Source organism: Paramisgurnus dabryanus, chromosome 15 (genome assembly GCF_030506205.2).
Source record: "Paramisgurnus dabryanus chromosome 15, PD_genome_1.1, whole genome shotgun sequence".
In the NCBI taxonomy this organism is placed as follows: domain Eukaryota; kingdom Metazoa; phylum Chordata; class Actinopteri; order Cypriniformes; family Cobitidae; genus Paramisgurnus; species Paramisgurnus dabryanus.
In genome coordinates, this window is record NC_133351.1 from 1069908 (window position 1) to 1093363 (window position 23456).

The following is a 23456-nucleotide window of genomic DNA, read 5'->3' on the forward strand; positions in this document are numbered from 1 at the left end:
AACAATGGTAACTAAAACTCAAAGAAGAAACAGATAATCTTCCAAATATTGAAGATAAATGAACATTTAAACACTAACAAGTCTTTCTTTTTAGTTAAAAACAAAACAAAAAAAGTTTCAATTCAAATTTCACTCTCCAAATGCAGTCCCGTGCAAAGCATGCTGGGAACTGCAAGTCCACTGCCTAGTTAGTTGTGTTTACTAAAATAATTCATGTAGTTTTAACACAAAATTATTAAGTTAATTGCTTTCTTACAAATTGAAATCGATTATACATAATAAAATTAAGTTGAATTTACTCAATAATGTGTTCATTTAGAATTAATCAATTTATTCCAATTTTTATTTTATTTTAACTCACATTTTGATTAAAAAAACAAGAATTAAAAAAATGTAATACAGTTTACTCAATTTATTTTTGTTAAATCTACTAAGGCACAGAAACACTTTTTACAGTGTGGCTAAATTATAGAATAAGTAAATCTAAACTTTTGTTTATTTCAGATGTGCAGATCCTTAAAAAATTTTTACTCAGTCACGTGTGGAATGGTTTTTTAGAAACCAGAAGGCACTGGATTGAGATTTGCTCTCTCCTGATGTTCCTCAGGCAACATCTGGCTTCATGTTTTGCTAACCATCAGTTTTCTCTTTACTGTGGTGCCAGTCTGCGGGTGTAAAGTCACATGAGCGGACACGCTTTGGTTTAAAAAACCTCAACAGCTACGTTCCCCTAAGCCTTACAAACCAAAAACATAAACATGTCATTAGAGATGTGCTGATGCAGAGATACAGGGGAACATTTACTTAATGGCTACCTATTAGGGTTTGTTTTAAGAAAATTTCACCCCAACATAATAATAGACAGTTAATTTTCCTTTATCATATTTCACAAATTGTTCAGAATTTTAAAGCTTCAATAGCAAGTGTCGACTAGACTATGTAAATGTTTTATTGTTTCTTTAACAGATTAGGTATTGTCTTAATAATGTGGTATATTTGCATGCTAATTTAAGAGGAGATTAGGGGAGAACCGGGACGAAGGTAACATTGGACCAAAGTAACAAAGTGATCTTCTCTGAGTCCTGACTACAATTGCATTCCAAACTATGACAGCCTCTTTATCACACAACAGTGCTGACAACTATCATGTTATTTCGTCATCGTTTTGCGCGTGTAGGTCCAGAAAGCTGTTTTCAACCATGATAAGTAAATTCCTAAAGCGGTCATTGTTTTCTTATAACACGTTGTGTTTCTGGTTTCATGTGTTAAAATACTGATCAATCTACAGATTATTTAGTGACCTTACACATCCTGAAGTTTGACTGAGTTTTTCCAAATAAAAATAAATCGGTTTTAAATGTCAGGAGTTCCTGTCGGGATGAAAGTAACACTTGTTACTTTTGTCCCACTGCTAATACTGTTGTATGTTGAGATTTTATATTATTCTAATTTGATTTAATTTAATTTTCATAGTGTTCATAAAAAAATGTATTCTCAACAATTCAAGTTTGTACTGTCTGGTTACTTTCGTCAGCTGACAGGGTCAAAAGTAACAATGCTCTACTTATGTTCAAAGTGAAATTATACTGAAGTCATTTGACATTTGTTCAAAATTCCACCTGATATTGATCCACCACACTTGTGAGTTATTGATCATAGCAAAAATATATCTCTGTCTAAACATTAGCTTTTAAAATGAAGATTTTCTAAAAAATTGCACTTTCGCCCCTGCTCTCCCCTGCACATGAACTGTGAAATCTTTCGCCTCCGTTATCATGACTTTACTTTATCATCAGTTTTTAACTGTTTATTTTTGCCCACATGAAATAAAAGCTGTGCTTTTTTAATGTGTGAAACACATTTAGAGATAGATGGTCATGTAATAAATGGTGTGATAGGGGGTTTGTCATTAACTCAGGTCAGTAGGCAGCTAAATTGATTGACACAGAAAGTTATCTAGGTTATGACTCTGACAGTGAAATCAATGACCTGCTCTTAACTATTTGTTTCAGCTATGCGTCTGCACTACAAAGTGGGTCAAATGTGTTGTGTTTTTTATTTTGTTAGTATGTTTCTCTACAGCAGGGGTCAGGTCAGGACCCACTTGTGGGTCGCACAGTCACTTGGCTGCATGGCACAAAAACAGTTTTGTCCAACCAATGACAAACAATGAAAATGATTTTGATGAGATAAGGTATTTTGATATTGCAATTAACTTACATTTCATTGATAAATTGAGGGAAAAAAAAAGAACTAGTCAATTATAAAATAATGTGTGTTCCATCATTTTTCATTTAAAAATGTTATGTTTGTGTTGGTGGGTCCTGGCATAGATTGAACCCATTTAAGGGGTCCTAAAAGGGTCATTGAGTTCACAGGTTTGCATTTATTTTCTATCCACATTTCCACAGTTGTTCTTCTCTTTTAGACAGCTTGTGGGAATCTCTTCTCTCTCATGGCTTTTGGGAAGCGGATCGAGGTGTGTGTGTGCGTGTGTGTGTGCGTGTGTGTGTGCGTGTGTGTGTGCGGCCGGGTAATTATCACGTTGGGGGGACCAATTGTCCCCACAAAGATAGGAATACCAGTATTTTTGTGACCTTGTGGGGACATTTTGATGTCCCCATGAGGAAACAAGCTAATAAATCAAACAGAATGATGTTTCTTGAAAATCTAAGGTATCAGACAGTTTCCTGTGATGGTTGGGGTTAGGGAATGGGGCAGGTAAGGGGAATAGAATATACAGTTTGTACAGAATAAAATGCATTACGTCTATGGAATGTCCCCAAAAAACATGGAAACCAGAACGTGCGTGTGTGTGTGTGTGTGTGTGTGTGTGTGTGTGTGTGTGTGTGTGTGTGTGTGTGTGTGTGTGTGTGTGTGTGTGTGCGTGTGTGTGTTTGAGTATTGTGGTGCTATGGTGTTCATGAGAACTTTCTGTGTTGTGTGTCAGAGCGTCCTTCGTTGCTTACGGGTGACTGAACATTTGACTGTTATTCAGCCCCATGATGCCAAACACAATGCAGTCCTCATGCATTCTCCAGCTCTTTTATACTCTCACAAACACTACAGCTGATAGAAGCTTTAATATTTAAACATTAATACAGTTTTTGCTTTTGTTTATATACTTTTGACTTCATTTATTATGTGTAGTAATTGTCAATATGAGTGGAAGTGTTATATTTAGCATTTCTGTTAATTGCATGACTCTTTATAGATACACAGTCTTACTTACACTACAGCTCTCCATACTCTGTTCCATAGCTTACTATTTATCTTAATTTGTTTTGTTCATATTTTTCATATCTAATTTGCATTTGCTCATTTCCACAATTCTACCATTTGCTCTTCTGGTACAATCAAAAGGCATCTTATCTATCCATCCATCCATCCATCAATCCATCGTTTGCTTTTTAATTTCTTGTTTTTTGCTCTTATTTTCTTGATGATTATTTTTGTTCTGTTTTCCTCTCTCATTCGTTCTTTCTTTTCGTTTATTTCTACCTCTCATTCTGTCTATCTCCCCTCCCCTGTCCTGTTATTTTCTCCTCTTCTGCATCCACCATTCGTTTTGTCCTCCATTGTTCTGCGAGGATTTTCTCTGTGGTTCTCAGGGGCCGGGCAGCAGATGGAAAGCTAGTTTGTGGTCAATGTTTCTTAATATGTTAATATATTCAGGGGGTGTGTGGTAGACTTCAGTGTTGTGGGGGTCTCCTACGCATTGTGCTGGTATGGGAACGTGTCTGTGATTTTGTGCAGACACGACCGTCTTTCGTCGGACATTCAGTCCATGTGGGTTAGGATTCTGCGGTGATGTAAAACCAAGGCAAAGGAAACAAAAGACAGACAGACAGAAAGGGAAAGAGCGAGAGATAGCACAGACGGACGGACAGACTGACAGATAGAGGAGGAGCAAGAGAAAATACAGACAAAATCAAAGCAGGAGAACCAGCGAAGAACCAGGAGGTGTTTTTTTAATCCTGGATTTGTGTGAAATAGTCATGGAGACAACATATGATGACCCTGAAGATGAACAGCAGGAGAAACCAGGTACCTGTAAATCTCACATCACACATCTCTCACAGCGATGCTTGTAATGGACATCGAATCACCGTGAGATGGTCTCTGTACTGCTTTTGTTCTGTTTCTTATCTCATAGTTGCTTGTTTCAATGCTTGCCTTATTAATAACTAGAGGTTTCCAATTGTGCATTGTGTCTCTTGTCTGTTCTCTATTGCATTGGGCTGTCGATGGTCCAGGATTAGGTCTTGTTATTGTTGTATCATCAGTCTTAGATTGACCTGCCCCTGAACGACATGTAAAACAAGACAAGCTGGGATTGGTTGATTCACATGTCAGTCAGAGAGTCTCTTCCTGTCTAAGGAGGGCGGGTCTTGCCTAGAATGAACAGAATACAGACTAAACCAGAAGGGTCTATTCTAAACCACCAAAACAGAAACCAGACCAATGAACAGAAAATTAAAAAATAAATGATTTCTTGTAGATATTTGTATAATGTCATTTTGTGTTAAACTGATGATGCCTGAGCATCAGAAATGACACCAGAAGATTGAAGGCTCCTGATGGGTTGAAACATTGAGAGATTTCCAGTGGTGTTGTGAGGTGGAAATACAGCAGACGGTCTTCCTCTTTATGGTCTTTCCATGCTGTAAATAAAAAAGTCCCATCAGTGCTGTGATGTTTGCACGACATTTACAGATGCAACCTAAGACACATGTCTGTTTGTATGTGTGAAACTACATCTGTTTAAAAGCACATATTCTCTCCAGAGGAAATCATTCAACACATCAGCAGGAAGTTGGCAGATTGGTTTGGTTTCTGTCCATCTTTAGACTCCAGTGGTGTCTTGTATTTGGAAACCATACTGTGGTGGAGCTGTTTAGGGCTCTTGTTTTCCTATAGAAGTCTCCGGAAGTGCTGACCCTGTTTTCTTGCTCAATGGCCGTTTCCATGAAGGTCAGATGTTGACTACGGCTCTGGTCCAGCACACTGGGCTCTTTGTGTAACTGAGATTTTGGTCCGATGCTTTTATGGTTTGAGCCAAATTTTTTAGACTTTATTGCATGATATGCAGAGAGACGCCAGTCACTGAAGATTTCTTTTTCCTGCTATTCATCCTCGCTCGACCTGATTTTGCCAAATGAGAGATGTCTTTAGGCCAACATATTGTGTAAAGCCAAGGACAACATTTTGTAAATAAATCCTAAACCCCAACCCTAACCATAGCTGAACCCTAAAATGATAAGTGAAAATCAATGTTCTAGAAACAGATAATCCTGGTTGTTAAACTTAAAACAAACTGTGAACTTATTTCTCAAATCTGATTGGATGATAATGTTACATAAGTTGCCCTGAGGACATCAACCACTTTAAAATCAGGAGTGCACTTCATCATCTTCTTTCTTCATGCCACTTCTTTTCAAGTCCTCCTCTTTATCCTCTTCCTGATTTCTCATCTTCATCTTCCTCTTTTGTTTTCTTGTTCTCCTCTTCATCCTCCTCATTTTGAAAATCTCAGTTTTTCCATAGTCGTCCTCCTTCATCTTACTTCTCATATTTTTCCAGTCTTTGTTTCCTCTTTATATTTCTCTTCTTCTATTTACTTACTTTCTGTTCGTCAGACTCCTCTTCTTTTCTTCTCTCTCACCTCCTCCTCCTCCTCCTCCTCTGTAAGGAAAGCTCATTATGAGTGTGTGTGAAGCAGGAGTGGGGGAAGGTTTTTAAGAGAAACGTGCTTCTCATTTTCTAGTTTATTTGTGGCACTGAAGTGAGTCCATGCTGTGCATGAATGCTGTTGTCATGCTTAATAAAAGAAGCATTTTAAAGGCTTTCGTAATAAAATGTGAGCATAGAGTCCATGTATTGATCTTAAAGCTTAATCAATACTCTCTGTTTTTCAACTCCGTCAACATCCAAAGTTACTTTGTGCCATTTAAAGTGAGGATCCAATATAAAAGCCGGGGATTCCAGTGGATTTATTGTAGTGAGATGTCAGTAAAATATGACTGTAGTCAGAATCACAGCTGTGTGGTTGTGAAACATTGGTCATGATATCACAGTGTTGTTCGTTGTGTGTTTATAAAAGCATTATTTTAACAGTGTTGATGACCCTGCTTGGTTTAAAGGTGGCCTTTATTTGATATGTTTTATATTAATTATTTGGTTCTACATCATAACTTGATATTCAGCGTGGCTCAAGGCTAAGGTTTTTTTCTACTGGCTGCTTGAACCACTTTTTGTACCAGATTGTAACCATATTTTTTTCTGCTGTAAAGTTGGGCATTTTAACTCTCCTTTGAGAGATTGACTCCATTTCGTGACCAGTTTCTGTCTCTAGTTGCCAGTTGATGAATTGCAGTTTAAGTCACTTCCGTGTTGGATTCAAGAGAGAGAGAGAGACGCTTGGTTTTATTCTGAACTGTTCACATTTACTTAAGACGTAACTGACTATGTTTATGAGGATAAGTGTGGCTTTTTGAGATCATTGTGTAAGCATGGCTTTTCAAACCCAAGAAAAATCTCTGTAACTCTGTATTTGTGCGCTGTCTGAAGCCTTGAGATGCAGATTTTTGTGCATGCGCTTTAGATGTGTCAAAACTTCTCTAACAGCGTGTGAGTTATGCATTGAGATCTGTTTCGCATGATCTTGTGCTTGAATATTTCAATTGGCCAGGCAAAAAATGTGATAAACCTTCATGACAGTGATAAACGTTATAAACTTTCATGATAGTGTAGCAATGATTGGGCAAGTGACAATTCTGTTCATGCTTGCCCTGGGCCATTGACATCTCCTTATTAACAAGCCCTGTAGTTAAGAATAAAGATTATAATGCCAATAAAGCAAATGTCATCTCAAAATATTTAATTTATGGTCGGTTTCCAGGACAAGGCTTATCTTAGTCCCAGACTAAAATGCATGTTTGAGCTGCCTTCATTTGAAAACAACTTGCACTGACATATCTCAACATATATCAGTGTCATTGTCTCAAGACACCAGTAATGTTTTTTTTTAAAGATATGTTTTTAAAAACTACTTAAGTGTCCTAATATAACTAAGGCTTAGTCCTGAACTAATCTAAATGTTGTCCGGGAAACTTCCCCTTATTGTATATATTTCAGTTTAAATGTTATTTATCATCCAATATAGGAACTATCTATTAGCACCAAAAAGTTCCCATTTAGGGCTGCACGATTAATTATAAAAATATCAGGGTCTCGATTCAAGCACCCACTGGATCTCAATCCTAACATTAAACAATTCGTCTGTCTGTGAATCCTTTGACAGAAATGCTACCGGAACATTTTAATATGTGTGGGTGCTGTCGTGGAGTTACAGCAGTCATCATGTAAAGGGAGGGGGGATTTGTAAACAGTGGGTTGCAATGACAATTCTTCATTGGTTCACTCATCTGCGCATTTAACACGGCATATAAACGTTCACACGTTTTACTTTCACGGATGTGCAAGAGGTGCATTGAAATCGCGGATGAAGCTCACATTCAGTGTGCTATGCGTGTGTTGTGTCTGTCTGTTAATACAACAAGATAACTTTATTTGCAAACTGTGTAAAAATTAACAACCAAGGAAGCTTCTTTAAAATGCTTATTTTACTCTTGCTTTGTTTTAAGGAAAATTAAAGGAACATAAAATGTTTCTACCAAAAGAGATTTATTGTTTTTAACTTACATAAAAAATTGCTGGTCTTAACTCTTTTCCCGCCATTGACAAGTTAACTCCTCAATTAAGTGAAAACATTTCCCTGCCAATGATGAGTTTTTCTGGCAATCTGTATTTTCTCTATTATTCACCAGATGGCGCTCTTACCGAACTTATAAACCCGGAAGCACCCCTTAGGGCAAACAGTAAAAAGTCTGTGTACATTATGAAACGTTTTCATCCTTTTTCATTTTCAAGACATTAAACTTTTGTGAAAATCATAAAAATACTGATACTGGCTGGCAACTTTTTTTTAAATGCTGGTGGTTAAGAGTTAAGAGAGATTTAACCTGTTTGGGTGGGTCCTAGATTAAAAACGTTTGGGAAACTCTGATGTATAGACTCTTTTCAACCACACAGTATCATTATCATTAAAAAAAATCACTGATACTTAGTTACTCTTAATACATTCTGCCTATACAGACCAATACTTCAGAATGTATTAATAGTAAACAAGAATTCCCAAGTGTTTCAGGAAGGGGTGGGAATAGATTGTAATGTTTCCCTTTGAGATAGAAGCATTTAAGTGCCCTTAAGAGTGTTTTGTAGCCCAAAAGTGTGTATGTGTGTGTGTGTTGTGGGTCGTGAGAGACTGTGCCGTGGGCATACTCATTGGGTTGTGGTTAACTTGTTGCTATGGTAACGGCTATTCACTAGTTGGGACAGAATGCTTTCACCCCTGTGTGCCTCATAAAAGCTGTCGGACACAGACGGGATCTGAAAGGCCTTCTCTCTGCTTCTTAATATATCTGCCTTCATTTGCCTTTGTGTGCTGAGAGAAAAGCCTTCACTAGAAGAACTTGCAGGACTCAAACTGTGAACAATAGGAGCTTGAATTAAATCGCTCTCATGTTTTCTCATCCCTGGATGAAGCTGATGATAAATGTATGACTGAGAATCGTATTATAAAGGTTTGTTAAGTGTGTTACTATGTCTGTTTGGATGAATATCTGGTTAAGAACATCTCCATGAAGTTATTATTATTTTGGACAAACATTGTTTAATTTATCTCTAGCATATTTAAACTTTGATGAATGAATCTAAATATGAGATTATATGATGTTATCATATATATTATTTTATATGCTTTTCATTCTGTAACTCTTCAGTTACTCTAAGAAATGTATTTGTTTGTTTGTTTTTGTTTCTGGAGCAAAAACTTTCAAGGATGCAATAAAAACTACTGTGGCCATAAAGTTTTAGTGGGAACCCCAATACACATAAACACACACTTTCCAAAAAAAATCCTCATTAGCAAGTCTTTGTTTTCACAGTCTTAACTGTTTTTCATTAAGTGTTTAGAAGTTTAATGACACATTTATTAAAGGAATAATTGACCAAAAACAAGCATTTCATTCTTATTTACTCCTTATATCATTCAAGATCAAAAGATACTGAACCACATGAAGTACATGACTTTATTTCACACATTTAAGTCTTCAGAAGTCATATGATAGATCAGTGAGGTGTGAAAGTTTGTGTCCCTCTGTGGTGAAATCAAGTAATACGCTTCAAGATAAACCATGTGCAAAATCATCATTTAACTCCATTGCTAAGTATTTTCACCATCATTCATTCACCCCCGGCTTGAAATCTCCTCGGAATCAATTCAATTTTATTTATATAGCGCTTTTCACAATTGGTAATTGTTTCAAAGCAGCTTTACATTAATAGAAGCAGGGGAAACACTGAAAAATCGACAGACAATATAAGTGGCAAAATACAGTGGCTATGAATAAACTTTACAAGCGAGCTGGGCATCACGTTGAAGGGCGGCCAGTAGATCAGTGGTGTGTTGACCTCCACGGCAGACGGAACTGGGTCTGTTTGTCTCAATGTCCTCGGGTTCGAGGACGAGACAGGGAGAGAGAAACAAAATCCTATTAGCATAGGGGCTGTTTGCATGTAAAGCAAGAGTCACACAGTGTTGTGTTTTAATATAAAGACAGGCTAGCTATTGCGACATTAGTATATTACCCAGACGAGTTATGTGAATGCTTTGTTCCGTACAAGCTAACTATTGCGAGATAAGTATAATTTACTAGACAAATTGTGTGAATGCTTTGTTAAAGAAAAAAGTCCTACGTCACAAAGGCTGCGTTTACACTTGGCATTAACATGCGACCTGTATCCGGATGTTGTCCACATACACATTGAAAAGACAAGTGTAAACGCGTTTGTGTTCGGAATGTTATCCGATCTGTGTGTCCTGATGCAGAGGTAGTCGAAGACGCTTTGTGATCGGATCTCAGTGTAATGTAAACGCAATCCAGCCATCGTATCTGCATTTGCAGGCCAACGTCACACAAAACCCCGCCCACTATCATCTCCTCTCACTGACAGCTGTCAAAAATAAAGGACGTTAGGTCATGATGCGCAGGTGAGAGACGCACAAATTTATATTTGTGTAGAAATGCGAGCTAGCTTAAACGTATCTTGAAATAAATCGATATACAAAAGCATTTTAACACTGCTGACTGTATTTAACTTATTCAGTCATATGTTTAACACGTTTCCACTATTTATGGAGGGATTTAATATTTTATGGCAGAATTGAATAAATCGTTATAATGTTTGAGTTTCCATGGCGACATATCAACGTGAATGTTGCGCTTCTTTCTGGTCAGTCAGCATCTCTTATAAATGTGTTTGTAAATTATATAACTATACGCACTATAGAGGGAGACATGAACAGGAAATTTAGGAAATTGTTAGCTGTTTTAGTTCAATCATATTCTTAAATCATAAATCAAAAACGTATGAATTCAGGCAGACTAAAAAGTCGGGAAGGTCATCCTAATGTTTCACACGGATTTTGTTGTTGATGAAAAGCATGCGGGTGAAACTTAAGTTCAGGTAACGTTGGTGCATCCTGGCGCGGACGTTGCAGATAAACAAAGATAAAGCCTTTACAGCTAAAAAAAAAGCTTAAAATGTGAACATCACGGTTTTTGGGTTTGCTAGTTATTCTCTGCTGTTTGCTTCTCAGTAACAGTGTACAATACGGGATTGCGGTTACCGCGACAACCCTAAATCATGTGGCGAAAGACAGCTGTAGCCATCTGTGATTGACGGCTATCCACCCAGCGCGCGTCTCCCTGAACGGGATCCGATCACACATCCAGATACAGAAGCCACATTTATGTGACAAATGTAAACGCGCCGTGTCCTAATATACGGATGATCGGATCTGCATGAACGGATCACCGAGATCGCATGTTAATGCAAAATGTAAACGCAGCCAAACATTTAACCAATCAGATGATCACAGTTGAAGTGTGGATCAGTAGTTTGAGTCATAGATATTATGTATAGATGCCATATAGACTCGAAGCAGCTGCTTCAGCTCGACTTCTGTTATGCTCACATGTGCAGTGTGAATCTTGTATCCCGTCAAAAAAATACATGCTGCAAATACGCAGTTCACGTATGCATTGTGTGAAACTGCCAAATGTAGCATATATATCTATGGTGTGAGGTGGTACAAAAGAGTTGAGATGGAGACTAATTTGCATATGGTACTTTTAAAGAGCACCTATTATCGGATTCACAATATCACATTTCCTTTGGTGTGTAAGTGTGTATTAGTTCATGTTAACAATATGCAAAGGTACAGATCCCAAAGTAAACGATGACGCGATTTATCGTCTCCAACTTAAATCTTGGACTACAACAAACACACGGATTTTAAGAAACAGTCAAGTTCCTCGCCGTGTTGACGTGGACATGACGCTCATTATCGTAACTCCGCCCGATTCTGACTCGCAGCCTGTAAGTCGTCTATGTTTTTTATATTTAAAGAATTTTCTAAACCATGATTCAAACACAAGTTATTTGCAGTGCAGAGTAGCGCTTGTTGTTTGTCGTTTCTATGATCACAAATACAGACATGGTTTAATATTTTAGTATTCTTAACTTACCATTCTGTAACATTCTGCTTAAGCCGCACTGGTAAAGTTGATCAATCATCTTGATCATCTGCATTTTCTGGATCAGATTTAGCTCATATTGATAAGGTAGTAAAGATGAATTGTGAGCATTGTGAGCGAATCTTTCAATCATGGTAAGGAGCATCACATTTCCGGGTGACGTCAAAGGGATTCAGGTCAATCACAACATTTTGGTTAGCTGGTCAATCAGAGGACACTGTGCTTTTCAGATTGACGAGCTTTAGTTTGTACAAAATCAAAGATTTTTCAGGGAGGCAAGGCATAGGGGACCAACAATAATGTACGGTATGTGAAAAATATATATATATTTTTGAACAATAGTGTAAAGTTTTTATGTATGTCTCTCTGCAGGTTGTTTCGAGTGCTGTATTAAATGTCTCGGTGGCGTTCCCTACGCATCGCTGGTCGCCACAATCCTGTGCTTCTCAGGTGTGGCTCTCTTCTGCGGATGTGGCCATGTCGCCCTGACGGGCACCGTTACCATCATGGAGAACCACTTTTCTAAGATCACCGCTGATAATGCCTTGCTGACTGACATGTGAGTAACTAAGACATGATAAGAGAGACTAAATCACAAACTTAGCTTTGAGTTCTGTGTTGTAAAGCTCACAGCGGTCATGTGACATTGAAAATCTACTTATAGCTGTTTAAATCTTTACATTACTCTTGTGCTTTTATAATAAATAATTCAAATCATTTGTCAGCTTTCAATGCTAAGTAAATCACAGCTTACGTAAAGACCTGCTTATGATTCAGGGACGATTGACAGCACACAAGTGGATTTTCCTTCTGATTTGGATGTAAAGTAAACACATAAACACACATCTGTGAATGATCGTCTGTCATCTCTGATTCTAGAGTCCAGCTCATGCAGTACGTCATCTACGGCATCGCTTCCTTCTTCTTTCTGTATGGGATTATTCTGCTGGCCGAGGGATTTTACACCACCAGTGCAGTGAAAGAGCTTCACAGCGAGTTTAAGACGACCGTCTGTGGCCGCTGTATCAGTGGAATGGTACAGACATTCTTGTCAAGTTATAGATTAAATCTATATTTACTCTGATACATATCTCAATACTGTAATGAATAATACACACTGTCAGATTTCAGAATAAATGTAATTGACTTACTAAAAGTGTCATTTGTGATGTCTCTTTCTTAGTTTGTGTTTCTGACGTATATCCTGGGCATTGCCTGGTTGGGTGTCTTTGGCTTCTCCGCTGTACCTGTGTTTCTGTTCTACAACATGTGGTCCACCTGTGCTGCCATGCGCTCACCAGTGGCCAACCTCACGTCTGTGGATAGCATCTGTGTAGACGTGCGTCAGTACGGTACGATACACAAACTCTAATGTCATCTTATGTGACTGTAAGACATTTTAATGCATTTACATGATTTTAGTATCAGCTGTGCTCCTGTGGTAGAGCATTGTGCTAGCAGCGCAAAAGGTCATGGGTTTAAACCCGGGGAATGCACACACTGATAAATAAAGTGTTACCTTATAATGCACTATGGATAAAAGCATCTGGTTAAGGATTATAGGCTAAACATTTATAAATGTAAACTTTAGATGCTGTAATGCTCAACATTTCTTCCAGTCATCTTTTTGATTTTATTCATTGAATTGTAACAGTCTAGAACAGGGGTGGGCATTTTTTGCTCCTGGAGGGCCACTGTCCTGTGAAGTTTAGCTCCAACCCTAATCAAACACACCTGAATGTCATTTCCAAGTCATACTGAAGCCTTTGATTGGGTTTTTCAGGTGTTTTTGATTAGGGTTGGAGCTAAAGTTTGCAGGACAGTGGCCCTCCAGGACCAGGAATGCCCACCCCTGATCTAGATGTACATTGTTAAAAGTACAAATGTTTCTCGTAGTCTCCTTAACAATAAATTTATTCTTAATGACTTTAAGCAGTATTAGATTAATTTCTTGTAAATATCGAGCATGCAGTGTTTTAATGAAGTATATTATAACCCATCACAAAACAACAGCATCTCAACTGTTTATGGGTCAATGATGTGAAATGAATTATTTTGTGTCTGTATGGTTAATGTAAAAGGGTAAAATTTCAAAATAAATTTGCAGATTACTTGCATACATTCTCTTTTTTGAACACCAAGTCTAAAATTTCTAGTTTTATTTCATTTTGAAAATTTGGGGATAATTGCAAAAATGTCAATATTATGTAACAAAATACTGTGTCAATTGGTGTAACTAGTATTTTTTAAATGAAAATATAAATATATTCATAAAAAAATGTGGAATAAAATATAATCATCTAGTTTAGTGTAATATGATAATTATTATTATTTGATGATTACGCAGCATGCCATCAAGGTGGATAAAATATTTCTAATTCTTTGGCACAATTGGCAGTTACACTATTTGACATTTTCAGGTCCATTCAGTCTTAACTTTCATAAAAATGGTGCAAATGTAATTTTTATTGCATAAAATTTACATAAATACACTATGTGCATTGAAATAAACCTGATGCATGCTTTAAAACAAGTTTTTAAAAAGATTTAAAGAATTAATTTTTGAATTTCTCATCTTGCCAAACAGTTTTTGTCACTGACTCTTCTACAGTATATTGTATATATCAGTATTGATAAAGATATAGTTGCAGATTTATTGTCGGATTGGTTTATCAAGTGACTCATTTATTTTAACAGGGATTATTCCATGGAACGCAACACCAGGAAAAGCCTGCGGCTCGACTCTGGGAGATATTTGTAACACAAGTGAGGTATGAACATCTGTCCTTACTTTATCACAAAATCTGTTTCAGAGAGCAAGATTTATTTTGTGGTAAATACATTTGGCAGATTTCAGTAATAAATTAATACTTTGCACGAAAAATATTTTCTGTATTAAGTATTTTATGCTTTTATGCATTTCAAAATCTCATATTTCAGTATCCTAACATTTAACAGAATTTATGCCATATAGTTTTTCAAGATTTCAAGATTGAAGCTCTATTGAATCTCTATAAGAATCGAATGATATGAAATTGCTTTTTGTAATTTTATAATGATGTAAATGTCTCTGTGAGGCTGATTTCTGTCTATCTGTCTGTGTATTTCAGTTCTACCTGTCTTATCACCTGTATATCGTAGCGTGTGCAGGAGCAGGTGCGACAGTCATCGCTCTGGTGAGTGTTTAAGTCTTCACGTGTTTTTCTTCTGCCAATCACGAGCATCTTCATTCTCAACTCCACCTTTTGCAAAACATGTGCTTTAAAATCCCTCTTCTGTAGCTCTGCATTAATCAACGGTTCACCCAAAAATACACATTCTGTCTTATGTTGTCAATGCAAACGTGTCTGACGCTGTGCAACATCAAAATGAAACGGTTTAGGGATATGACACTGAAGTGATGTTATATAGAAACATGCATGAAGATCCTTCACAACGAATGAATAACATCATACATACAGGTGTGAATAAACAATGACAGACGACGTTTCTTTATTGGGTGAACTTTCTCTTTAAGGTTGTGTCCCACTAGCCAACTCAGTGCCCATCACACAACTACACACATTTGAATTTTTTCATGTTTAAGTGCTATAATTGGGTCCCCAGTGCTTCTATCAACCTAGAAAATGTGGAAAAGATCAACCCACTAACTTAGTTTTGGTAAACAATTCTCTGCAAGCATGTGAAAAAATAGATTATTGATATTTGTCTCCCCTTGTGATGTCAGAAAGGGATCTTATTATAATAATACCACCCCTTAATCTACACTATCCAACCACAGCACTGACATTTAGTGCAGAGAGAGAAATGAAAAATAATTGACAGCACAATTGAGGTTTAATTTCAACAAATCACAACTATGGTGATCAGTGTTTGCATTATTAGCTCATTTGCATTTTAAAGGACACACCTAAACATTACATTTTTGCTCACACCTACAGTGGCAATTTTAACATCATATAATAAATTGTCTGTATGGTACATTGAGCTAAAACTTCATATATGCACCCTGGGGACACCAAAGATTTATTTGACATCTTAAAAAGTCTTCCCTTTGAAAGCTGAATTGGCTAGTGGGATGTAAGTCTGAGCAGTGTCCCAAATCCTGCTGAATGTCTCCTAATGCAGTCAAATCATTCTCTTGAGTTTTCTGGGTCAGACAGACAGGTTTTATCTGGAGTGTTCACTACATGCCTTCACTGGATGTTTATTTGGCGTCTCATTCTTGTGCTTCTTTTTCACCAGCTCATCTACATGATGGCCACCACGTATAACTTTGCTGTTTTGAAGTTTAAGAGTCGAGAAGACTGCTGCACTAAATTTTAACTTGAGTTTGACATTGATGTCATAACCTAGAGTCACTCACCAGATGGACTTAACAAACCCAGCAGGCGGTTACTCAGACACGTATATAACCTGTAAATATAGTGATGCGAGTGTAAATGTCAACTATTGCTTTGTCTTTCTGTCACCACCACCACCACAGTGTTATTATAAAGACTGAGATCAGCTGATCTGCTCATTCTTCATTTCCTCCGTAAACTAAAAGAAGTAACTAAACTTTGTGGCATTATTAAGGACGATGTGCTCGAGTGAACCCTGCAGGTTATAAATATAAAAAATGAATTTGATTTGATTATGAAGAAAGTGAATAGGATTTATAATGAGCTGCATTGGAGGAAATCATTTTTTTTTTTTTAGAAATTTGCCAGTTGTGCGAGTGCCAGTTGAGACCTTCATTGTTTTTATGATGGTTTCTCCTTTTAACCCTGTTTACACTTTTCATTTTTTGCCTTTTTTCATTCATATGTTACAAGCAGTGTAATGGAGATTTTAAGTATGTTTACTTTGAAGCGTTGAGGACAGATGTCAGTATTCAGATGCTACACACACTGTAAAAAGTGAAGTAAAATCATCTAAAAAACACCTAAAACATTTAAGCTTAAAGGTGCAGTGTGTAAATTTTTGGAGGATCTATTGACAGAAGTGCAATCTGATCTACATACCTATATTATCCGTGGTGTATAAAGACCTTACATAATCAACTGTATTGTTTTTTTTCCTTAGTATGAGTCGTTTTTATCTACATACATCGCGGGTCCACTTACATGGAAGTCGCCGTCATGTTTCTACAGTAGCCCTAAACGGACAAACTGCTCTACAGAGCGTTTCATCTTTACGTTGTCTCAGACGATAAGATGTTTGTCTTGTGGAAGCTACCCTACACGTTTTGAAATTGAGCGGTGAGCTGTTGGTTACAATTCGCAATCTCACCACTAGATGCCACTAAAATGTACACACACCACCTTTAAAGTAAGATAATTAAAGTTGCAAATGTTTTCATTTTTAGGTGTTACCAATTGAGGCATATTTTTTTAATTAAAGGTGCAGTGTGTAGATTTTAGCAGCATCCAGTCGTGAGGTTGTGAATTGCACCCCTCCATTTCGAAGCACATAGAGAAGCTACGGTAGCTGCCACAGGACAAAGATGTCATCGTCTGAGACAACGTAGTGACAAACGCACTTTGTAAAGCAGTTTGTCCGCTTAGGGCTTCTGTAGAAACATAATGGCGGCTTCCATGTAAGGGGACACACTGTGTATGTAGATAAAAACGTCTCATTTTAAGGTAATAAAAACAATACAGTTGATTATGTAAGGTCTTTATACACCACTGATAATATAGTTATATAGATCAGATTGCATTGCTCTCAAAAGATGCTTCTAAAATTTACACAACGCACTTTTAATCCAACTTTCACTTCTTACAGTGCAACTGACCTAGTTATCATGTTATGCTCTGATCTAGTTAACTGCTATAAGTTGCTATGGGTCTGGTTTCAGTCACACATTTGGCACTGTTGCTTTTAAAAAAACTTGATAGAAGATTAACTTCATAATACAAATAACAAGTAAATATGTGTCATTAGGTTAGGGTTTCTGTGACTGTATAGGTGAAATTGAGAAGAGGTTTAGTTGTGTAGTGCCTTATGTGAATAAATTCACAGACCAGATTAAATTTTTGATGTCATCAAATGATTTGCTCCCAACCCTAACATTTGACTATTAATAAACACACTACACATTAAAACTATAATGCACTAGAACAGACTAGTAATGCCAAACACCTGAGCGGGCTTATATTTGACATTAGTTAGGGTATAAAATAAAGCACCAAGCCACTAATAGCTGTGAATTACAGTGATTTACCACTTTAAGCGTAGTAATTTACTGTAAAGTGCATGATTAAGTGCCTTACATTCAGATGCTAAACTCTGATTGGATGAGTATTTACACACGTGACATCTGTGCACAAGTCTTTATTAAAGTTACATTGCTTATGACCTGTAAACAGCTTACAGTGAGATGATGAATGAAGTTTAATAATAAATCTAACCATTAAAATAATCTTAACTAAAGCAATAAAGTACAATGTAAAGCGTCTTTATGTGTGCCAGTATCAATGTGCACAAAGCTTTTTCATCCAATCAGAGTTTAGAGGCGGAGCTTTCCATTGAATTCACTTTGTGTTTACATTAGTTCAGATTGACTTCTGTTTAATCCAGTGTCAGTGTTATCTCACGTATCATAACTATGTATAGATTTCTAATATTTTTGATATTTTATGGACGTGATGCTGCTCATATTGCAGGATCGCATGCGTATTTGACAATTTCTTCTCTTAGTTATTGATGACCGACTCAGAATTAACAGATTGCATGATTGACTTTTTTAATTCCTTCATGATTATTTAATGTAAGATTTTGGTGGTTGTAGTTTTTCTTTCTATAAAAATAAAAATACTTTGTGTACAAGATATCCTCAATGTCATTTGTTGTCGTGTTGAGCGGCTGATCGAATGGATTTGGCTCTTGCAGGTTGTTTTTCTCGACTAACCCTCATCGGCTGCGCTGCTTAGCTTTTAATTCACTTTTTCTTTTTAACATCTATATGTGCATTACACTGACAATAACTTGAATCATTTCCACTAGTTTGTGTATTAAAGGAATAGTCCAAAAATACAATTCTGTCATTGTTTACTCACATTAATATCGATTCAATGAAAGTGAAAAACTTCTTTACACAGTAAATCTCATGACAGAATTGTGATGTTTGGATGAACTCTTCCTTTATAATGTGTGTCTTGTAGAGTAGATGGAGGATTTAATAACTTCATATAGTTGTGGCTTTGCGTGTTTAACCTGCTCACCGGTCATCCGCTTGACCTTCTCTTGCAGATTCATTATCTAATGATCCTCTCTGCTAACTGGGCCTACCTTAAAGATGCCAGTCACTTACACTCGTACCAGGACATCCGAATGAAGGAGGAACAGGAGCTTCAGGACATCCAGTCTCGCTCCAAAGAGTGTCTCAATTCATACTCGTAAGCTCACGAGCGACGCTCCGGACGACAAACACCAGTCTGTTTTAAACTGCCAACTAAACCCAACCTAACCTAACACACTAATGCATCTTCTGCTGGTTTTCAACTAATGTGCTTTTTTAAGCCGGACCTCCTTTTGTATTTTATGTTGTTTACTCTTTCGGTAGGTCAGATTTTCTTTACTTCCCCTTTCTGAACCAGCTGGTTTCGTCTGGTTAAAGTTTAAAACATTGCACTATTCACTATAACGTTCATTTTACAAAACAGTTCAAAGGGGTTTGAGACCTTCTTCTTTTGTAAGAAATGCAAATCCATGTGATTTGAATCATTATAAACCTGAATCCAATACACACATGTGGCGTATAAAGTAATTCCCTATTCAAAATTTGAAAGTATTCCCTGTGTTTGTATTAATTCTATGACTAGTTTTTCTAGTTTGTCATATTATTTCTAAAAAAAAATGTTTAAACAAAACAAAAATCTTTCTGATTATTCTGCAGTCATTAAATGTGAATATTTTATGATCTTACGGCAGATTTCTGTTCTTGACGTTTTACTATCTGAAGGTTTTGTTTAGTATGCAGCACTAGTTTATTATTTACTTTATATTGTGAAGTACATTAAGCAGCACTCACTATATATATATATATATATATATATATATATATATATGACCTACTATTTTTAATAATAGTATGTAAAACAGTATTCTGCTGCATTTTGATGTCGCATGTTTTTGCTGATCGGCGTCCATTTATTACCTGGAAAATAAAATTGTTTTTCTTTTTTAATTACACTTTGTATTAAAATGTTTTAACTTTTGAATGTTCGATCAAAACAAGTTACAATCAACACCTTCATCACATCAGTGATATAAGGTCCAGTCGTATGCATTGCATTGTGGGATTGAGTATTTGAGCTATACGGTGTGGGATACGGTGTGCTTTCATGTGTACTTCATATATTATCAGATGCAATGGGTCATCCAGGTATTCAATACATACAAACATGTGCAGAGTATATATATATATTTATACTATGTACTGAAGGAGTTTGTTAATGTGATGATTTTGTATGCAGGGTCAGAATCTCCTATGCAGTTATTTAAAATAAGCTGTTTAAAGACACATGGGTTCAATCACATTTAACTTTATAGGTTATGATACAGTCAACAGACACGCGGTGTATATACAGTAGAGTCTGAAAGCACATTTATGTTGATATTTTTCTGCTTTCATTAAAGCTCACAACATTCTCAAGCCATCCATACATGAAGTATACATATATTTCAGTTTATAAGGTCACATTTTATATTAGGTGCTCTTAACTACTATGTACACTGCAAAAAATGATTTTCAAGAGAAAAAATGTTTTAGTATTTAGTATAATTTTGGTATTTTTGTCTTGTTTTCAGTAAAAATATCTACAAATTCTTAAATTAAGATGTTTTTTCTTGATGAGCAAAGACCCAAGAAAATAAGTCTAGTAAAAGTAATAAAATATCAAATTTAAGTGATTTTGTGCATAAAACAAGCAAAAAAATCTTACATTTTTTCTTAAACACTAAATTCAAGAAAGACAAATTCAAGCAAAATTAGCTTAAAACAAGCAAAAAAATTAAATCTGCCAATGGGGTAAGCAATTTTTTTTTAATTTCTTGAATTTAGTGTTTAAAAAAATGTTTAATATTGTTTTGCTTGTTTTGTGCACAAAATCACTTAAATTTGATATCTTTGGTCTAAAAACTAAAGTGCACCAAACAAGCAAAAAAATCTTAAACATATTTCTTAAACACTAAATTCAAGTAAATGTAAAAAAATTGCTTACCCCATTGGCAGATTTTTTTTTTGCTTGTTTTAAACAAATATTTTTGAGAATAATAATGTAAGATTTTTTTGCTTGTTTTGTGCTCAAAATCGCTTTAGTTTTTAGACCAAAAATATCAAATTTACGTGATTTTGTGCACAAAACAAGCAAAAAAATCTAAAAAAATTTCTTAAAAACTAAATTCAAGAAAAATTCAAGAAAAATTTGCTTAAACAAGCAAAAAAAATAAAAAATAATAATCTACCAATTTTTTTCTTTTTTTCTTGAATGTAGTGTTTAAGAAAAATGTGTACGTTTTCTTTCTTGTATTGTACGTTTTCTTTCTTGTATCATGCCGAGCCCCTAAGGACATTGGGGTAAAAAAATCGAAAGTTTAGTTTCATGTGCTCACGTGAAGCTTTCATGTGCTCACGCAAAACCTTCATGTGCAGAATTATAAAAGTTAGTTTCGCTTTCACGTGCGCGCGCGATAGTTTCAGGTGAGCACACAAAAAAAAATCTGCACATGAAGGTTTGGCGTGAGCACATGGAACTAAACTTTATTTAATTTTTGCTCCATGTCCCCTTAGGGGCTTCGTAAGATCAATTTAGTTTTTAGACCAAAAATATCATATTTGATTTTGTGCACAAAACGAGCAAAACATTTTTTAACATTTTTCTTAAACACTAAATTCAAGAAAAAAAAAATTGCTTACCCCATTGGCAGATTTTTTTTTGCTTGTTTTAAGCACATTTTTCTTTACTTTAGTGTTAAAAAATGTTTAAGATTTTTTTGCTTGTTTTATGCACAAAATCACTTTAATTTGACATTTTCGGTCTAAAAACTAGACTTACTTTCCTGGGTCGTTTTGCTCATCAAGAAAAAGCCTCTTAATTTAAGAATTTTTTAGATATTTTTTACTCAAAACAAGGCAAAAATACTAAGATTGTCATTAACATGTCATAGCATATTAATGATAAAACTTAATAAACTACCTACCTTTATGGGTTAACATTACATTAAATGGTCATGTGGTTAGTTTTGACCTTGGTCATTATGATTATAATTGTGTGATAAATATTTTTCTTACCACTTTTTCCCATGATATAAATGTTTTTTTATTAAAATGTCATTAAGTGTTTACTCATTAATACTCTGACAAAATTTTTTAAATACTTTAACAAATAAAGAAAAATATTCATGACACAATTATAATCAAGACAGCCAATGTCAAAACCAACCACATGACAGTTTAATGTAATGTTAACCCATAAAGCTAGGTAGTTTATTAAGTTTGATAATATATCTGCTTTGTCATGTTTATGACAGATTTTGTTATGTTGTCTTGGTTAATGTCAAGTTACATCTCAAACAATGATGTCATCTTTGCATTAAATATTGACATAATTGAGCGAATGACACTTAATAACAGTTGTCATAAACGTGCATAAAATCTCCTTCATGTTTACGAACACACGTGTCGTGTCGTGTCATGTCAGTCATATGAACACCCCTTTAAGTTAAATGGTCAAGTACATAGTAGTTAAGGTCACCGAATATAACGTGTGACCATTTATGATTTTAACAAATTTCATATTAGTGAAGAATAAACAATAGAAGACTTTTGGAGTGTTTATGTTTACAGAGTTATAAAATGATTGAAGGAAAAATCTTCCAGCTGTAAAACATGAAGACTTTGTTAATGTGTTCAGATCGCAGAAAATGTTTTTTCATCCAGCACGTACAAATTCATCAGCATGAGTAATGTGACCCAGTTCAGAAAGTGGAACGCAAAGCTTTGTTTTGTTTTGAGAGGAAGAGAAGAATTCAACAAATGTGCGATTGTAAATACAGACAAATCTTGCAGTCATTTTTGTAAAAGAGGTTTATAGTGCTCGAGTTCTTAATAACTTTATAAAGAAAACCTGTGTGATGGTTATTTGTATTGACCGATATTGTAAGCAGTGTTTGCCTTCTGCTTTATAACATCTTATAATCATGTGATAAATGCTTTTTATTAAATCAATCAACTAGTGTTCAGTGATGTTATTTTAATCTGTGTTTATGTTCTCTCTATGATACCTTTGTAACCAATAGTCAACCAATATTTTTCATTAACTGTAGTGACTTTTCTTAGTTTTTTTTCTTAAACTGTATTTGTTTAAAATGGTGATATTCTGTCTAAACCACTATATAAATCATGATGCTGTTATATGAGCCCTGTGAGATTGTTTTTTTTATGATTGACCAAAATGTGTTTATGTACTTCTTGTAATCTGCAGCTTTAAACTGGTAAAGTTAACCAGCTAAACCAATAACAAGGTGCACATAATTAACTTTATTTGCCCAACATTGATGATTTATTTTAAGTGTCTTTTACCCCAAAATGTGTTGAGACCTTCACAAGTTATTGTATTTTATGCTAAAAAATAAAACAGGTCCTGTTTCAATGAGACATTTTAAACATTATAAACAGTTGTGGTACATGAAATTATAGATGTTTGCATGAAAAAATTTCAGAGTTTACTACCATTTTAAAAGGACACACGAACATTCACTTCATGTCAAATTTATTTCAATAAATAAACAGATTTATACAGAAAG

At 35.5% G+C, this 23456-nt stretch overlaps 1 protein-coding gene across 3 annotated transcripts in view; it reads left to right on the plus strand.

The window, feature by feature from the left end:
* The window catches only part of gpm6bb (glycoprotein M6Bb), a 41964-nt gene extending 18509 nt beyond the window's left edge, over positions 1-23455 (plus strand). Inside the window, exons 1-7 of one of the 3 annotated variants that reach the window (XM_065252444.2) lie at positions 3566-4047; positions 12036-12222; positions 12543-12699; positions 12847-13015; positions 14361-14434; positions 14774-14839; positions 18900-23455. In XM_065252444.2, the coding sequence (XP_065108516.1) occupies positions 3999-4047; positions 12036-12222; positions 12543-12699; positions 12847-13015; positions 14361-14434; positions 14774-14839; positions 18900-19049 (852 nt within the window). In that variant the 5' untranslated portion in view covers positions 3566-3998 and the 3' untranslated portion in view covers positions 19050-23455. Of the gene's footprint in view, positions 1-3565; positions 4048-12035; positions 12223-12542; positions 12700-12846; positions 13016-14360; positions 14435-14773; positions 14840-15908; positions 18479-18899 lie in introns of those variants that run through there. The other 2 variants (XM_065252446.2, XM_065252445.1) reach the window with 2 other exon arrangements.
* The last annotated feature ends 1 nt before the right edge of the window (position 23456 follows it).